This window comes from Aplysia californica, unplaced genomic scaffold, assembly GCF_000002075.1.
Source record: "Aplysia californica isolate F4 #8 unplaced genomic scaffold, AplCal3.0 scaffold00154, whole genome shotgun sequence".
In the NCBI taxonomy this organism is placed as follows: domain Eukaryota; kingdom Metazoa; phylum Mollusca; class Gastropoda; order Aplysiida; family Aplysiidae; genus Aplysia; species Aplysia californica.
The window spans coordinates 875,822-892,116 of record NW_004797424.1 but is presented as its reverse complement, the minus strand read 5'-3'; the positions used below and the strand labels follow the sequence as shown (position 1 = coordinate 892,116).

At 38.5% G+C, this 16,295-nt stretch overlaps 2 protein-coding genes across 3 annotated transcripts in view; one reads left to right on the top strand and one right to left on the bottom strand.

Annotated features, from left to right (window-relative positions):
* Nucleotides 1-4,972: 4,972 nt before the first annotated feature.
* On the bottom strand, nt 4,973-12,176 carry LOC101862576 (steroid receptor RNA activator 1). Its single transcript, XM_005097421.2, has 6 exons — nt 12,089-12,176; nt 11,094-11,258; nt 9,499-9,794; nt 8,401-8,509; nt 6,945-7,015; nt 4,973-5,916 (listed from the first exon to the last, which is right to left on the bottom strand). The coding sequence occupies exons 1-6, from the start codon at nt 12,105-12,107 to the stop codon at nt 5,626-5,628; spliced, it is 951 nt and encodes a 316-aa protein (XP_005097478.1). The 5' UTR covers nt 12,108-12,176; the 3' UTR covers nt 4,973-5,625.
* The window catches only part of LOC101848429 (stromal interaction molecule 1), a gene marked incomplete at its 3' end in the record, with an annotated part of 68,018 nt that continues 63,839 nt past the window's right edge, over nt 12,117-16,295 (top strand). The window contains 2 exon segments of one of the 2 annotated variants that reach the window (XM_013081993.2): nt 12,117-12,273; nt 14,488-14,871. In XM_013081993.2, the coding sequence (XP_012937447.1) occupies nt 14,505-14,871 (367 nt within the window). 2 annotated transcript variants of the gene reach the window in all.

The window sequence follows — 16,295 nt, the reverse complement described above, 5'->3', positions numbered from 1 at the left end:
CAAGTGGGTGGTTGGCGGGAGCTCTGGCGTGGTTTGCTTCTTCTTTCTTATCAAACACCTATCGTCCTTTTCTCCCCTCCTTCTTTTTTATGTTTGTTACTCTCTTGTAACACCTCTAATCTTCTGGCGCTCATATGACCTTACGCAGTTGCGAGCGCTGTAAAACCTCTACTAAAACTAAAACTAAAAGAAAGGCACATTAACACAATAATGGTCATTTAGAGCTGGGAAAAAGTAAAGTAAGACAGACAGAAATAACATTTTAGAAGTAAAGGAAATAGGACCTACCAGGGCACCCTCCTACCAACACACACTTTTCCTTCTTATTGCTCATTAGCTTTTAGTAACTTAACTATAATGTGCTCACTCCATGCATTTAATGCAGTGACCTAATACCTACCAGTAGCACCCTCCAACCCCCTGCCACACTAGTAATAGAAGTAGTTGTTATAGTCAGCAAACCAGAGTAGTGAGTGCCACATTTCACAATCAACTGACTAAGATAACACCAACACTGAAAAGAAGAAGTGGGAGCCAAAGCCCCAGAAGCCAAGGGAGGCTACTGTAATGTAACTTTATTCTTGAAAACTGGTATTGTAAAGAAGGAAATGTCGAGCAGCAGTTCATAACAAGTTATCAGAACAATGATTGATTTCGCCAAAAATGGGTTCCAAAAGATAACCTGAAATATCCACACGGGCAAAAAAAATATAAAGAATAACAAAGAAGCTGAGAAATTTCAGTTCAGAAAAGTTTTTAATAAGCAAAAACATTTTCTTCTGGTAGGGAAATATGCCCGATCTACTTATTGCATACATTTGAAAACCATAATAATTATTTATCGAAATTTATACACAGATGATAGAATTTCTTCATAGTTCATGCATTCATCAAACATAATGATTTTCAACTAATTACCCAAGTAATTTCCACACAACACAAAAAAGTAAAAACTACCCCCCCCGCACAACTAGATCTAAGGAATTCCCCGAGACATAGATCTATCATATCAAATAAGAAAAACTTCATTAAAAAATCCCAACCTTTCTCAAGAATAAATGCGGAGGATTTCCTCTACCATCACACAATATCACAAGGGAAAAATCACCAACATTTCATCAAAACACATTGCACTAAAAAACACCACACGTACACAGGGGGTCACTGCTGTGCCATGTTGTCTGACACAACACGTGCCCAAAGACACATCGACTGCTTGGCGTCAAGACACCACCGTATTGTCAGTATCACAAGCATTGCAATTAACTCCGTTTTGACACTTTTCCCCACCAGAGACAAAAAACCCTTTAATTTCTGTTGTGTTGTTCCTATCAGGAATCATGAAAAGCAAGAAAATTGTAAGCCTCGACCATAAAACTGCATTTCGGTGATGCTGAAAGGTGCAAACATCGAAAATTCTCAAAATTTGGAAGTGAGTAGATTGCTTGAAACAGTTACGATATGCCATTTTGAAAAGAGACGTATAACGGAGTCTCCTTCCACTGAGCAGTCGATATGTGTACTCACACAATCTCAATGGACAAAAAAAGCTACAACCAGGCTCTCAATTCCTGGAAAAGGAACATCATGTATCACCTGTGAGCCTGTGTGTGTGTGGGTCAACCCCCAAAACAATTCCAGAAAATGTAAAAAATAGTCGACACATAATATACTGAGTGATCATAAACCTCACAGCGTACTAAATCTTGCGTTCGTGGCACCCAAGCTACATAACACATAACAGGACACAACATTTTTTCCAGAACATAATATATTTTTCTCCACCACCAAAAAGTAGCTTTGTTGATTAGCTTCAAGTTTTGGTAAGACAACATCAGAACCACATGTGTCGTGTAGTCGTGAAATCAGGTCAAAATTATAATGAAATCGAGGAAACCAGCTGTGAAAAAAGTAAGACAGACAGACAGTTTTAGTTTTAGTAAGAGTTTTACGGCACTTGTAACACAATAAGGTCATATAAGTGCCGAAGATTAGAGGAGTTACAAAAGAGTAACAAATACAAAAAAGAATGAGGAGAGATTTAGACGATATATGTTTGATAGGAAAGAAGGAGTAAACCACACCAGAGCACCCACCCAGACAGACAGACAGACAGAAATAATAGAGGTAAAGTAATGAAGTAGGACTTAAAACTGACAAAACTGACATCCCCTAACCACCCCACCTACTCCCATTGGAACAGATTTGGGTACTACAAAAGGGCAGAAAAGAAGCTGGACTGAGAGGACAGCATCAGAACTCCCACCAACCATCCATAAAGAGTCCAACGACACAAACACAAAGAATAAATAGTGTGATCAAACATACCCAATAAATAGGACAATTCTCTCAAAGGTCTCAGCTGTGAAGCACTGACGTCACCCACAAAAGAAAACAAAAGGAGACAGTTTTTTCAGTAAGAGTTTTCAGATGGCACTTGCGACACAATTAGGTCATATAAGTGCCAAAGATTAGAGGATTTACTTTATATATGAGGGGGTGAGATGCAAAACCTGGTAAGCGACATTTGGGGAAAAAAATCAAGATTTTTTCGCTTATGAGTGCACAGTGATCGACTATCGGATGCATAATGTGTTTTTGGCCAAAACCCAACACATGCTTCACAAAAGCCCCAAAAAATAATCTTTTTACGCATGTTCGTGTGTATAGCAGCATTTAAAAAAAAGCTGATTATCTCAAAAGTGCTAAAATGGATGAAGCAGGTTTTGCATCTCAGCCCCTCATACAGTAACATACATATGGAGGACAGATAAAGACGACAGATGAAGAAAGAAGGAGTAAACCACACCAGAGCACCTGCCGCCCACCAACAAGAGGAGACAATGACTTACATTTCAAGGATCACCACTAAATGGGGAGAACCTGTGTAAGGGTAAAGTCTACTGAATTTCACAATGTTTTACAATGTACTAAATCCATATTCGTCTAAAATTTACTTTATCAATAAAAAATTTTAAAAAAGGTTTAAAGAAAATCCCCATACAGTGAGAAACCGGTCTTATTCACAAGAGGCCTAAACCTTGACTAGAATCACTGGGGTGGATTATATTGAAACAAAAGAATAATATCACTTGAAATGTCAAATCATAACAAACTATTAAATTACATTATCATGACTATAATTCTGTATTTGGGACTGAAATTTAGTGGCGATTAAGCACAATTATTCATACTTAAAAGTGAACAGCGACATAAACACACTGGAAAAGTTTCCCTCTGGTATTGCTTTCCAAATACTTATTTACTTTCTTTCCTCCATTTTGACTGCAAGCTAATTTTAGTAGCATCAGTGGCTGACATAAGCATGCCCACATACTGCCTTTCAGAAGCTTTAATTAAATATTTTTTTTAACTTTTAAAAGAGACCTGAGATACTAAAATAGCAGAAAATATGGCTTTTTTTTTCTCTGGGAACTAAAACAAACCTTTCCCAGCAACTTTTTTCTTCATGAGAAAACTGAACAACTAGAGTTCATGTGTTCTAGACACTGAGTTGAAGATATTATATATATATATACATCCTTTGCTTGATACCTTTCCAAAGTGACAAGATGTTGAAACTAAAAAAGGAAGTATAATTTTCTGCTGCTTTTTTTCCTCCATTACAACGAGGCGTAATCTATTCTCACTTACTTAACCCACTAGTTCCGCTAACTTCTCATTTACTGCCTGACTTCTTCTCCCAGAACAAGAGAATAATAAAACAGAATAAGAAAATAATAAAACACAACAAAATACACAAGACATTCTTGACATTTTTTCAGGAAGGGACAACGGAACTTATTTCAATTCGAATTACAAGAAACCCCGCTACTTAAATGTCGGACTTCAGTTAATTAAAATAGCTGCCCCTTTCATAACTTCAATGCCAGTAGATCTCATACACTGATGTCTCAGCCCTGTATGAGGTATGAGCCTTGTTGCCTTGAAGTTTTAACAATTACTTTGGGTGGGTGGGGGGGGGGGGGGGGGGGGGGGGAGTGTATTATGTTATTCTGATTTTTGGTGTTCAAAAACTTGTTCCTCCTACACACACGTATAATATAGAAAAATACACAATGTGAAATATGGTTATTACAAAAGCAAACATCCTATTTGCACAATGAAAACATGCACACAGTCACACAGAAACACAAGCAAGTCAACATTTTTTTCTAAAAAGCAAACATGACATATCACCGACAAGTGTGTAAAATGTCGTAAACATAATATATTATATGTAAGCCAACAATAAATCAAGACGCATCTTGACATATGAAAATAATAAAAGTTACAGTCGCACTCATTAACAGTTGTGCACCCTACGAATGAACCTGCACTCGCCCACATTTCTCACACTCCAATCACGTTAGTGTTAGTAGATTGGTACATTAAAGGGAACAATACATAGAAGCAGAGGGGTAATCTTTTCAGGGTTTTAGCAAAATTATGAGCAGCTTACATTAATAAGTAAGGGGAAAAAAGTAAAAAGGTCCAAGTAAATATATGCAAATCAGCTTCCTGTTAGAATATGTGTAAACATCCGCTCTTGGTAACATAATTTGTCATGATAGGCAGCTGCATACTCTCAACAGCATTATTATGAAGAAAATGGTTCATACATGTTAGCAGAATAGGTTACGATCGTAACATTAATATTTTCATATATATCTCTATTTTCATTCGTCATAATTCAGAAGGCAATAAAAGTTTATACCTCTCGATGACAGACTACATGCTACCTTTGACTCAAAAAAGAACTTAAGAGGAGCATATATAAGTATGTAGTTGTTCTTGTTCCATCAAATAATAGTCAGTTGGCATCATCTAAGAATCTGATTCAATACCCGAGGATGAAGAAGAAAACAACCTAAGTCTTAGCTTTAGTAAGTGTTTTACGGCACTTGCAACACAATAAGGTCATATAAGTGCCGAAGATTAGAGGTGTTACAAGAGAGTAACAAACATAAAAAAGGAGGGGTGATAAAGACGATAGATGTTTGATAGGAAAGAAGAAGCAAACCACACCAGAGCACCCACCAACCTAAGCCTAAAAGTCATTTCTTGACCTACTTCTCTCTTAGAACCGCCTCAGCGGTTAACATGTGTTAAGCGCTGTGCTTCACCCAAAATCCCAAACAAGCACGAAAAGACAGAAACACAAGTGACCTCAAGCACTGGGACAGTGTGCCACACACAGACAGACAGCTTCAAAGCAAAGACAGCTCTTGGTGTCGTGACCAGCAGAACACACCCCGGACGGAGTGGCCGACAACAACAAACATCCTGCTTTTTCTAAGGTGAGTCACTCAGCTTGCATTGCCAGGTGACACGGATTCACGATTTTAAAAAAACCAAAAAACTAATTTCTTTTAAAAGAAAAAAATTTAATTCAATTAAATTGAATCATATCTGACACTCTGGCATTCTGTGATATAAATAATTTTTTTTTCACCTGCAATTAATTCTATTACACAATAGCATTTATGTGTCGAAGTGTAATATTTTACGGTTCATCACTGTCACTGTGTCACAGTTGGTTGAAAAATAGCAGACATGACTCACCTTAGAATAAACAGACTTTGGAAACATGCATGCGGGTTAAAAAGAACAAAGACATGTGTATCAACTCTCCCCGGTAGAGGGCTCTGCTGAGGTTCCCTGCTGCAGTTCGAACGTTGAAGACCCCTGACTTTCCGGCACTAACATCTCGGGCATGAGAACGGGCTCCAGGCCGGAGAACTTTTCCGTGTTAAGGCACACATCGGCAGACCCAGCTTCTGAACCCTCTTTTGCGTCTGCCGTACCCACTGCCTCGGTGGCCCCCGGCTGTGGAACGGCTACGGGTGGCCGTCGGGCTCGGGATAGCTTGAGGTCGTTGATGATTCTCTTGACCCCCACCATCCACTGACTCACCTGGAGAAGCACAGAAACAGCTGTTGCACACGGTTTAGGGGTGATCGGTGGGTGCTCTGGTGTGGTTTGCTCCTTCTTTTCTATCAAACATCTATCGTCCTTATCTCTCCTCCTTCTTTTTTTGGTGTTTGTTACTCTCTTGTAACCCCTCTAACCTTTGCACTTATTTGACCCTAATGTGTTGCAAGTGTCGTAAAGCTCTTACTAAAACTTTAAAAAACTAAAAGCACATGGTCCTCAACCACGTCAGCAATGTAGAAGCACTCAACCGAAACATAGAATCCACAAGGATCCAAAAGAACGTAAAGGAGAGACCAAGGGTGGTATTGTTTTATCAAATGTTTTATGGCACTTGCAACACAATAAGGTCATATAGTTGAGGTGTTACAAAAAAGTAACAAACATTTTTAAAAAAGGAAAGAGATCAGGGTGATAGATGTTTGATATGTAAGAAGGAGTAAACCACACGAAAGCATCCGCCAACTACACGCTGTCAGAGTGAACTAGGGCTGTATCATGTACATTCTGGCATTAATAAATCATCTTGGGAATCCAATTTATATCCTTTGTTTTTTGTTTTGGTAAGCATTTTAAAGCACTTGCAACACAATTAGGTCATATAAGTTCCGAAGATTGGAAAGCGTTACAAAGGAGTGACAAACACAAAAAAGAAAGAGGAAAGAAAAGGATGACAGTTGTCACTGCAAGAGGAAGGAGCCAGAGATAAATGTGGGTCTTCACAATAGCAGTTTGGTAAGTGTTTTACGGTGCTTGCAACTGCACACGGTCATATGAGCATGCAGGACACAAGATGTTTTTTTTCACAATAGTTCATAGCATGGCTTGATTTTGCTTTGTGAGTCGAAATGATTGAAGCATCTAAAAATGTCTAGAGTAAAAATTCAGTTTTAAAAACAGCAATTTATATATATATATCTTTCACTAACACTGTTTATATCTTAGAGTAAAAACCAATCTTGTGCAACAGCAGTCTTATTTCGGCATATATTAGACTTGTGGTTCCCTACCTCAGTAATGTGATCCACCATGAGGGCCAGGTGTAAGCTGTCTGCTTTCTTCAAATCTTCCTTTTTCACAGCTGGAGGAGAAAAGCAAATAAACAGGGGTTATGCGGCACATAAAACAGATAGATGTGTACAGCAGAATTGTGTTTATGGACGTATTAGATCTTTTGTGAGTCGGTCTGAGGAAATCAGGAATATGTCGCCTCTTGGGACATTTGTGAGTTTTTGTGCTTTTCTGACAGCTGTGATCTTCCTGATTATTAGGCACAATAAATTTTTCAATTATCTTTTCAAAAAGGTGAGATAATGTATTTTAAAGTAACAAAATGGGGGAAAGTAAGAACTGAGAAAAATGTGTTTAAAGTTACACCATTATAGCTTTTGAACATCTGAATGCAAAATGAAAAAAAAAATGAATTGTTTACTTAAATGGTTGGGGAATCCCCTGGTACGTATAACTCAAAATCGACCAGAACTGACTACAGCGACTATTTTTTCCGATATCTCGGTTCGCAGTTTAGCAACATATTCCTGGTTTCCTCAAAGCGGTTCACATTTGTGCCTACAATTGCTTATTTGTCTGAACAAAAGAAAGAAAAGCACATCAACATAATGGTGGTTATCTAGGGCTGGGAATATAGCACTACAGATAAAAACAACTGATGGATGGTAAAGAAATAAATTACTGGAGACACGCTCAAACCAGTCAAACGTGTGCACATGGCAATTAATTTCTAGGTATCTGATTTTTCATGTTACCTTTGTGATAAGACAGGATATCCCCCGCCCAAAATATCAACATGTTTTTATTTGAAGATTCGATAGTAAATTATTCATTTCCTATACTCAGCAAGGCCAAATCTGAACTTAAACTACAAATGCTTCTAAAACGTCAGAGATAAATTCGACCAACCCGTTGGCTGCCAGGTTGCTGCGTGATGAAACAGCAGCAAATCAGCTTTTTGCTACTCCTGGAAAATTTACTCTAAAGGGCATTAACCAACGAAATCTAGTCCCATGACATATACACCAATTGGCCATTGGTTGAAAGGTCAGTTGTGAATACATGAAACAGTATTTTCCACCACATGGCTAAACGAAGGCAATACAGTTTCTGCATCCCACAAATCACTGACAGAAACCAAAGACTAGATTAATGAGACATACAGCTTTTTCCTTTTAGCTCTTCCCTTTTAGCTCTTCTTTTGCTGGAACAAAATGATCCAAACATAATTTACTGATCTAATCCGTACACTACGGGCAAGCACTGTTCCTGACAAACAACTCCCACCTTTCCTGAAACGAGATTCCCATCTTTCTTGAAAACCAATCGACACCTTTGCTGAAAAGCATTTCACTCCTTTCCTGAAAAGCATTTCACCCCTTTCCTGAAAAGCAATTGACACGTTTCCTGAAAAGTAATTCACACCTTTCCTCAGACACAACAGAGGGGACAAACCTGTGGCGAGACAGCCCAGCTTGACCTTGGCTGGCTCAGACAGTTTCCCATCCCTCCATTGATCATCTAACAGGCCCAGGCGAGTCTGCACGTCTTCCCGAGATCTACCCTGTGATAAAACAGAATTCCAATATAATTTAAACACAAAACACTATTTACACAGTTAGGTATCATTGTTTTTGTTTTTTTGTTTAAGTAAGAATGCAACACAATCGAGTCATATAAAAGTCCCGAAGATTGGGTGTTACTGGATTACAATATACAAATATACAAAGAAAAGAAAGAGGAGAGATAAAGAGGATAGATGTTCGATGAGAAAGATGGAGAATAACCACACCAGAGCACCCTTCAACACCTTACAGGCATCTTTGTCCCATGGTGAAATGTATAACAATGAATATAGCATGCTACTAAAATTTTAAACAAAAGAACACTGGCGCTAGTCATGGCAATCAAGAGTCCTGGTTCTTAACTAAGCATACTGTGTTTTGCTCAGTGACACACCCTTTTGACCCCACACCTCACAGCTGTTGCACTGACATTCTCTGTAAACATGTCGCCGAGTAACTATCTGACCACTGGAGCCCCCCCCCCCCCTACATCTGTTTCATTTGAAGTATTTCAAGAGTGTTAAAGAGAGGGCAGTAATAAAATGAACAATGCTAGTCATAAAATGCAAAGCTGGAGTCATTTACCTACCAGCACTTCTAATACAGAGTGTTATTTTAAAAAAGTAAACCAGCAAAGCATTTATAACGGACATTTTAATAAACAGTGTCCTCTGCCCCCCAAGTCTAAAAAAACAACAACAAAAAAACAAAAGTAGAAAGGAGCTGTGTTCCAACTACCCTTCTAACACACAAGTAACAAAAGCCACAAGAAAGAACATTACAGAATACAGAAAGAATATAGCACATATGTCAACTCTTACATTTATAAAGCAGTACCAATAGAATCAATTGGCAATTTTAATGACACACACAGAAAATGACACAGTGCTTCTCAGAATCTAACATGTAAAAAATTAATTCTTTATCTCATTATTCAAATCTCAAAAGACACCCTCCTGTACACATATTCATCTTTACATATAAATACCTGAATGGTATCCTGAAGGGCATCAAGTGTTTCATGCAGGACTTTCTTTGTATATTTCCTCAGGGAGTCAGCCGAGTCCAACTCTAACCGCTGCAGCAACTCTGGCAACGTTTCAGACAACTGGGGGTCGCGACCTGCGGACGCGAATGAAGGAGGCAGGGCACTGGGGTCGATCGGAGGACTCATGCAGGGCACCAGAACAGGCACTGGGGGGTGCACAGATGTGGAGGTTGTGGGAGGCAGGATCTGGACAGGGGGCAGCCGAGGGGGGCCGTCCTTTGGGCTGAGAAGCACCCCTAGACAACAAACCGGACAAAAAAACAACAAATTTTAGTTTTAGTAAGAGTTTTCTTAAAATGGCACTTGCAACTCATTTAGTTCACATAATACTTGTGTCATAAATTACAGGTGCTACTGGACAGCAACATACATGTTTAGTAAGAGTTTAACGGAACTTGCAACACTATCAATGTGCAGAAGATAACAGGCATTATTACTTAAATCGTAATATACAAAGAAAACAAGGAGGTGAGATATGGACAATACCTGTTTGATAAGAAAGAAGAAGCAAACCACACAAAAAAGACAGGAGTTAGGGAAGTAGTCACTTAAGAGTTTGGTCTCCCAACACACGGAATGAAACACTTTGAAAGAAGAGCATCTGATACCCTCACAGAATACCAGGAAAAAAAATATTCTAGAAAGAAAGAAAAAAAAACTTGGGGACCCTCTTTGATTCAAAACTCCAAACTTCGTTTTAGTTTTAGTACAAGTTTTGTGGCACTTTCAAAATGGTCAGGTCTTATAACTGCCGAAGATTAGAGGTGTTACATGAAAGTAACAAACACAAAAAAGGAGGACAGTTAAGGACGATGAGTATTTGATAGAAAAGAAGGAGCAAACCACACTAGAACACCTGCCAACCACTTACTTTAAATTTCTGTGAGTAAGTCAAGCTAGCAAACTGCCCTAAAGCTGGTGGTGGATTAACTGAATTTCAAGAAGGAATGTTACACAGACAAACACTCATAGTTCTGTCAGCCAGAATGATGCTCTGGAACTTGCCTGCTATGGCCTCATAACAATTGAAAAAAGAACTTAATTTCCAAAACAAAAATCCTGCAAAGAGTAACCTCTGGTCTCACTGCAAAAATTGTTACAGTTTTTCTTTTGTTGTTCACCTCATTCACCATTAAACTTTAATATCTAAACCTGTCTATAAACAAAATGCACTTTTTTCAATATTGTAAAAGCAGTCAAACAAATACCAAAGCAGTACTAGCAGAAAACAGAATGTGTGTAAGGTGTGCAAAAAGTAAAAGTACAGTGATACTAATACTGAAAGTTGAGCAATGAACAACAATAAAAGCAACAAAAGGAATGCCTGCAAAAAAAAGCTAACAAAATGCTGAACACATTAGTCTCTGAACTCAGTAAAAAATAAGATTATTATTCCTCTGCTCAGTGTGTTTTGGTGTGTTTACTCTATAAAAATACTACTAAAAGTGATTTGCTGAGCATAACATGTATGTATTTATATTTTCTTTGTTGTTATAAAACATGCTTTGGGTGTTTCCCCATCAAGTAGAACACACCTGTTCCACTGGAACCTTCAGCATGTGGACTGGAAGGGGCTGGGTTTGAGAACAAAGGGAAACTGACGCGTTTGTTGAGGTGGGTCCGAGCAGCAGGGGAAGCTGAACTGGCTGCTTTGTACTGGAACATAGGCGGATCATTCCAACCATCATTCTGGCCACCACCTGAGAACAGGAAAGCAAACAAAAAAGTGAACACTAAGTAAATGGTAGGAATTTGACAGAAATGTGTGTGTGTGTGTGTGTGTGTGTGTGTGTGTGTGTGTGTGTGTGTGTGTGTGTGTGTGTGTGTGTGTGTGTGTGTGTGTATGATATTTGTGAGAAAAACATTTTCAAAACTCAGCCATCTTCCCCCGGTATATATTTTGTGCTACTGATACTGGGTGAGAGTGCTATTCAAGTATATGTTAGCACCATCTTCCACATGATGTAATTAAAGATTTATATAAACATGGGAAACTTAACATATATAAATCTATATCTAGATCTAAATCTAGATATAGATCTAGATCTATATCTATATATAAGAATCACAACTGCATAAAAACCCTGGAAAACCAACAAGGCCAAGGTCTTTTTTACTTTTTTAGTGTTCAGTATAGGCCTAGGTTCCTTGGGTCAGTGCCATGGCTGAAGGATATCAAAACTAACACTAAAGATAGAGAGAAGGGCAGGCTGACTTAATTTAGAAGTTCTCTATTAAATATTGGAAGGCCCGAGCCTACCACTGCCACTAGATTACTAGATCTAGATATATCTAGATCTAGATCTACCACTGACTACTGACTGGACTAGCCTAGGCTACACATGAATGGGAAGAAATACTCTCTAGCGATCTAAAAAATCTAGATCTAGATCTAGATCTAGATGTGCATTATCATTTTTATAAAATAAAGTGGAGGTCAAACCAGAATAAAGTAAATTCCCGAACAAAGAGTCCTTAGTGCCTTAGTGATTGTGAAAATAATATCAGTGTATATCTATCGCCAGCTCACCACGACTGGGGGCAGCCATCTTGACCCATGTGATATTGACGACCAATGAAAACGGGGCGAGTGCAAGTTCTTTGAGAGATAAAAATGAATCCTTCCGGTTTGTTGGTTACAGGCCTTCAGCCTTCAGCTTCGTAAAGACCAGCGGAGTGGTTGTAAAGTCGAAGAACAGCTGAACGGATAGAATGGTATATATATTTGTTATTCTTGATTCCGATGAAAGCAGAGGACTATTAGATGTGTAAATTTGTGTTGAGTGAAGAAAGTTATCTTAGTTGAAACAAATTCCCACGTTCTTATGTTTTACAATAGAGTAAGTTTTTATTATTGGTAACCTTTATTATTTTATTTACAGTGACCCGTTGGTCCATAGTACTGGAATTCAGCAGGTTTAGTTAGCCTAGAGGTTAGTGAACTTAGGAAAGTGAAAGTGCAAAGAGCAATCAATAAGTTCCACCGAGGAGCGAGCGGTAGGCTTACGTGTTACTTTTTTAGATACAGTTTTCAGTGTGTTCTTATCAATCATAACTTTACCTGGGAAGTGAAGTGTAGATTGTTTAGTACGCCGCCGCCGGTCAGGCATTAATAGGCCTCTATACTATACACTGCCCCAACAAACTGACTTCACAAAAAGAAAGGAAAACATCAATATAAATAAAAAAGTGAGTGCACCACTGCTGCCGCAACCCCAGCCGACACTGTAAAAGTGCTCTTCTCTCTAGATCTACTCAGTAATTAATAATGTCAGGACAAGCTTCCAGGAAAACTTCTTAACTTAAAAACTAGATTCTAAGTTAAAGAAAACAAGTATTTTAGGCTTCCCCAGCCTACAAACTACAACACACATAGTCACATAGATCTAGATTCTAGATCTAGAATCTAGATCTAGTCATGATTTTAACCTTAAAATCTGAATAAAACATCGAAAAGTTGAAATCTGCCACCCCACCCTAGTTTAGAAAGTTTAACTACTAGGTCTAGATGTTGAGTCACGGTTCTTGGAGGTAGAGGTCTATTTACAGGCCACCTCTATTCTCACCCGGAGTGAGAATAGTGCAGGCGAGTCTTGTGGCTATTCTCACCCGGTGCGCGTTCACCAAATTTTGCGTTCACCCTAAACCACAGAATTCTACACTGTGATAACAGAAAAATTGTAGAATTCTGTGCCGTGAACAAACGTTCCATTACAACTACTGTAGCCTACTAAAAGCGTACAATTTTGTCTGTGGGCAGTGGAGAGAGAGAGAAAGAGAGAGAGGAGTAGCGCGAGAATTTCCGGGCAAAACAAAATGGCGACCCGTGTAGTTCGGCTCGATTCGAAAAGTTAAATAGCCGTAGCATCTTTGTAGACAACCAAATTAATTTACTTTTGTGTTTTAACATCATTTTTTAACTTTGTTTTGGTCAATTTGATCGTCCACACCGATAGACAGTATTCAGAAAGAGACAGAGAGAGAGAGAAGAGGGGAGGAGTTGATCTTGCGAGAACTTCCGGGCGGGTGAGAATAGCCACTTTCTTTTTTAAGATCAAATATTGTTTTATAATAAAAAATATTTATGGAGAAGAGAAGGAAGGCAAATTTAACTTGGCGTCTCTATTTCTCCCAACGGTTTCCGTTCTCGTTCTCGAGATAAATTTGTTATTGGGAGAGTTCGGCGGCGTCTTTCATTCTGTCATTCTGCAAGGACTGAAGAAGCATTTTTTTGCATCGAATTCAATTTCTAGAGCTAGTCTAGAAATTTTTGTCATACTTCAATTGTGATTAGGGCAACGTTCCCGGACTTACTCAAAGACAAAAGGTACTGCGAGAAGATAAGACTGCTTGACTTTGGCAGTAACCTGTTTTGCATTTTTAGTCACCTGTTTAAAGAAAAAACTAAAAAGAAAAAAAGGGAGGAGTTCCGCAGACTTATTGTGACAAGGTCCACTGACCAAACTATACACAAGAGTTAGGGTTAGACCCCGCTCAAAAGTTCCCTTTTTTGTGTGTTGTTTGTCGGCCGGCCCTCTGTGAAACTCCTTTTTAAAAAAAATCCCTCCTCTCCCCCACACTCCCCCCCCCCCCTCTCTCTCTCTCTCTCTCTTTTTCTCTCTCTCTCTCTCTCTCCCCCTCCCCCACCCATTCACACCTTACACTCACTCACATACACGTTCGCACACACACACACATGTGCGCAAAAACCAAAAAATCTAATCTAAAGAACGGAAACCGTTCGGAGAAATAGAGTTCAAGTTGATTTTCTGGAGCGTTCTGAGAAATTGAGCTGGCCTTTTGTGCTAGATTTTCGTATCCTGAGCTAGCCCAAGTCAGGTTTGTACATCAACAAAAATGTCATGCATGCATGATAGCAGTCGTTGTGTAAGATTCAGAGAAAATCTTTTGGAAACTTTTTTATTTCAGGTGAAAATGTTACTTTAATGTGTGTGCACTTCCTCGAATTGGAAATTCAACATAAATTTTGCTCTACTGCTCCTGGAAAATTGGCTTCGTTTGTGCACATCACAAGTTTCAGTGTTATGAAGCGCTTATGTTATGTTTTGAAACCTTGGACACGGATTGGTTTTTCTCACTGGCTTTCATTTGCCATTGCTCTATGTCTAATTTGTGGATCCTTTGGTGCAAATGATGAGGAAATACTTAAAGTTGACGTCGTGGCTGGGAGTAACCCTTCTGCAAATCCAAACTTAATTGCCAGACAGGACTCTGTGTCAAATGATCAGCACAGACATGGAGGTAAAAGTTCTCCAGTGGGTAGCGGTAGCAGCAATAAAGCAGACATTATTGGTAAGTAAACAGTCTTCAAGAATCTAACGAGAGCACTGTTTTCCTTTTCAGAGTCTGTTGTTGAAAATGTCATCTCATATCATGTAAATTATGTGAGCAAGATCTGCATGGCCTGTAAATACTAAATGATTATATATATATCATTCTTGTAAAAGAATCGATCATAGTACTTGAATCAGCAATTGAATTTTATGTTGGGGTGAAATTAAGTGAAGACTGTAAGATATTTTAAGATGATACTGAAAAATGTGATGAAATCGTGGTGGACATAGCAAGATAATTTTTGTTTGTTTTATTTTATATAAATGTTGAAAGAAATTAAACAGGGAGGTCTCAATACTCAATTTATTTAGCAAATCAAACTGCTTCGGAATCATGTACAAAATGGAGTTGATTTTGTTTCATAATAAAAATGAGTCAATACCAGGGTTATTTTTTCTTTTCCTGTGCCAGTATGAATCACAGATGTAAATAGTTGTCACATTGTGCTTTTTATGTGTATTTTCTGAAAGTGGAGTTAAATGGTTTGGGGGTAATTGTGACCCTAGTGATGCCACTGTCTCTATACATTTCGCTATTGTTGTGAATGCTCCAGCCAGGGTTAAAAGGCAATACTGGTGGCTCAAGTCTCACTTGAAGAGTCTGGACCATGATAAATTTGTCTGTGGGGGGTATGAGTTGATAAGAGGTGACATGTTTTTACTGTAAATTAGTTAGGACTCTGGGTCCATTGGTTGTGAAGTATACGTATACTGTAAAGTGGTTTGTGTGGCTTGAGGGGTAGTTGTTGAGAGATGTGGATCCTGTTGTCAATTGCTGTAGTTGAATTCAGTATCGAGGTTTATTTATTGTTATCATTTATCAGCTTCCAATCTGGTACTTAGTTTGCTTCCTCTCACAAAATTTTTTATTACGATACTCTTTAATCTCTATATAAATAAATTATAAATTTGTGGGGAAAAACTACCTTTGATGTTCTACTTTTTGCATATAAAGCACATGCATTAGAATGTCAGGCTGCTGACAGTTGCATGACTGACTCCTCATTATATTTCATGTGTGAACGAGTCCTTCGTTTTGTGATTTTTTGTTACTTGTTCCTGTGTGTAGACTAATGAGACAGAGAACTTGTACACCGTACTGCACTAATTATGGTATCGCTTTTACTGCATCTTGGATTGTTCGTCTGCATTTCCAAAGTCCTGATGAGATCTAATTAGACCATGTTAACTAATCATGATGTCTTATTGTCATCTGAGAGGTTAGAATTTTGACTAGTCTGAGAGAATACACACTCTAAAATTTGCTTTTGTGAGCTTTTGATTGTACTTAATTCTCTTGCACTGCATAGTATTTGGAACAATGGATTGAGTGTATCATGTGTGTCTGTGTGTGTGTGTGTGTGTGTGAGAGAGAGAGAGAGA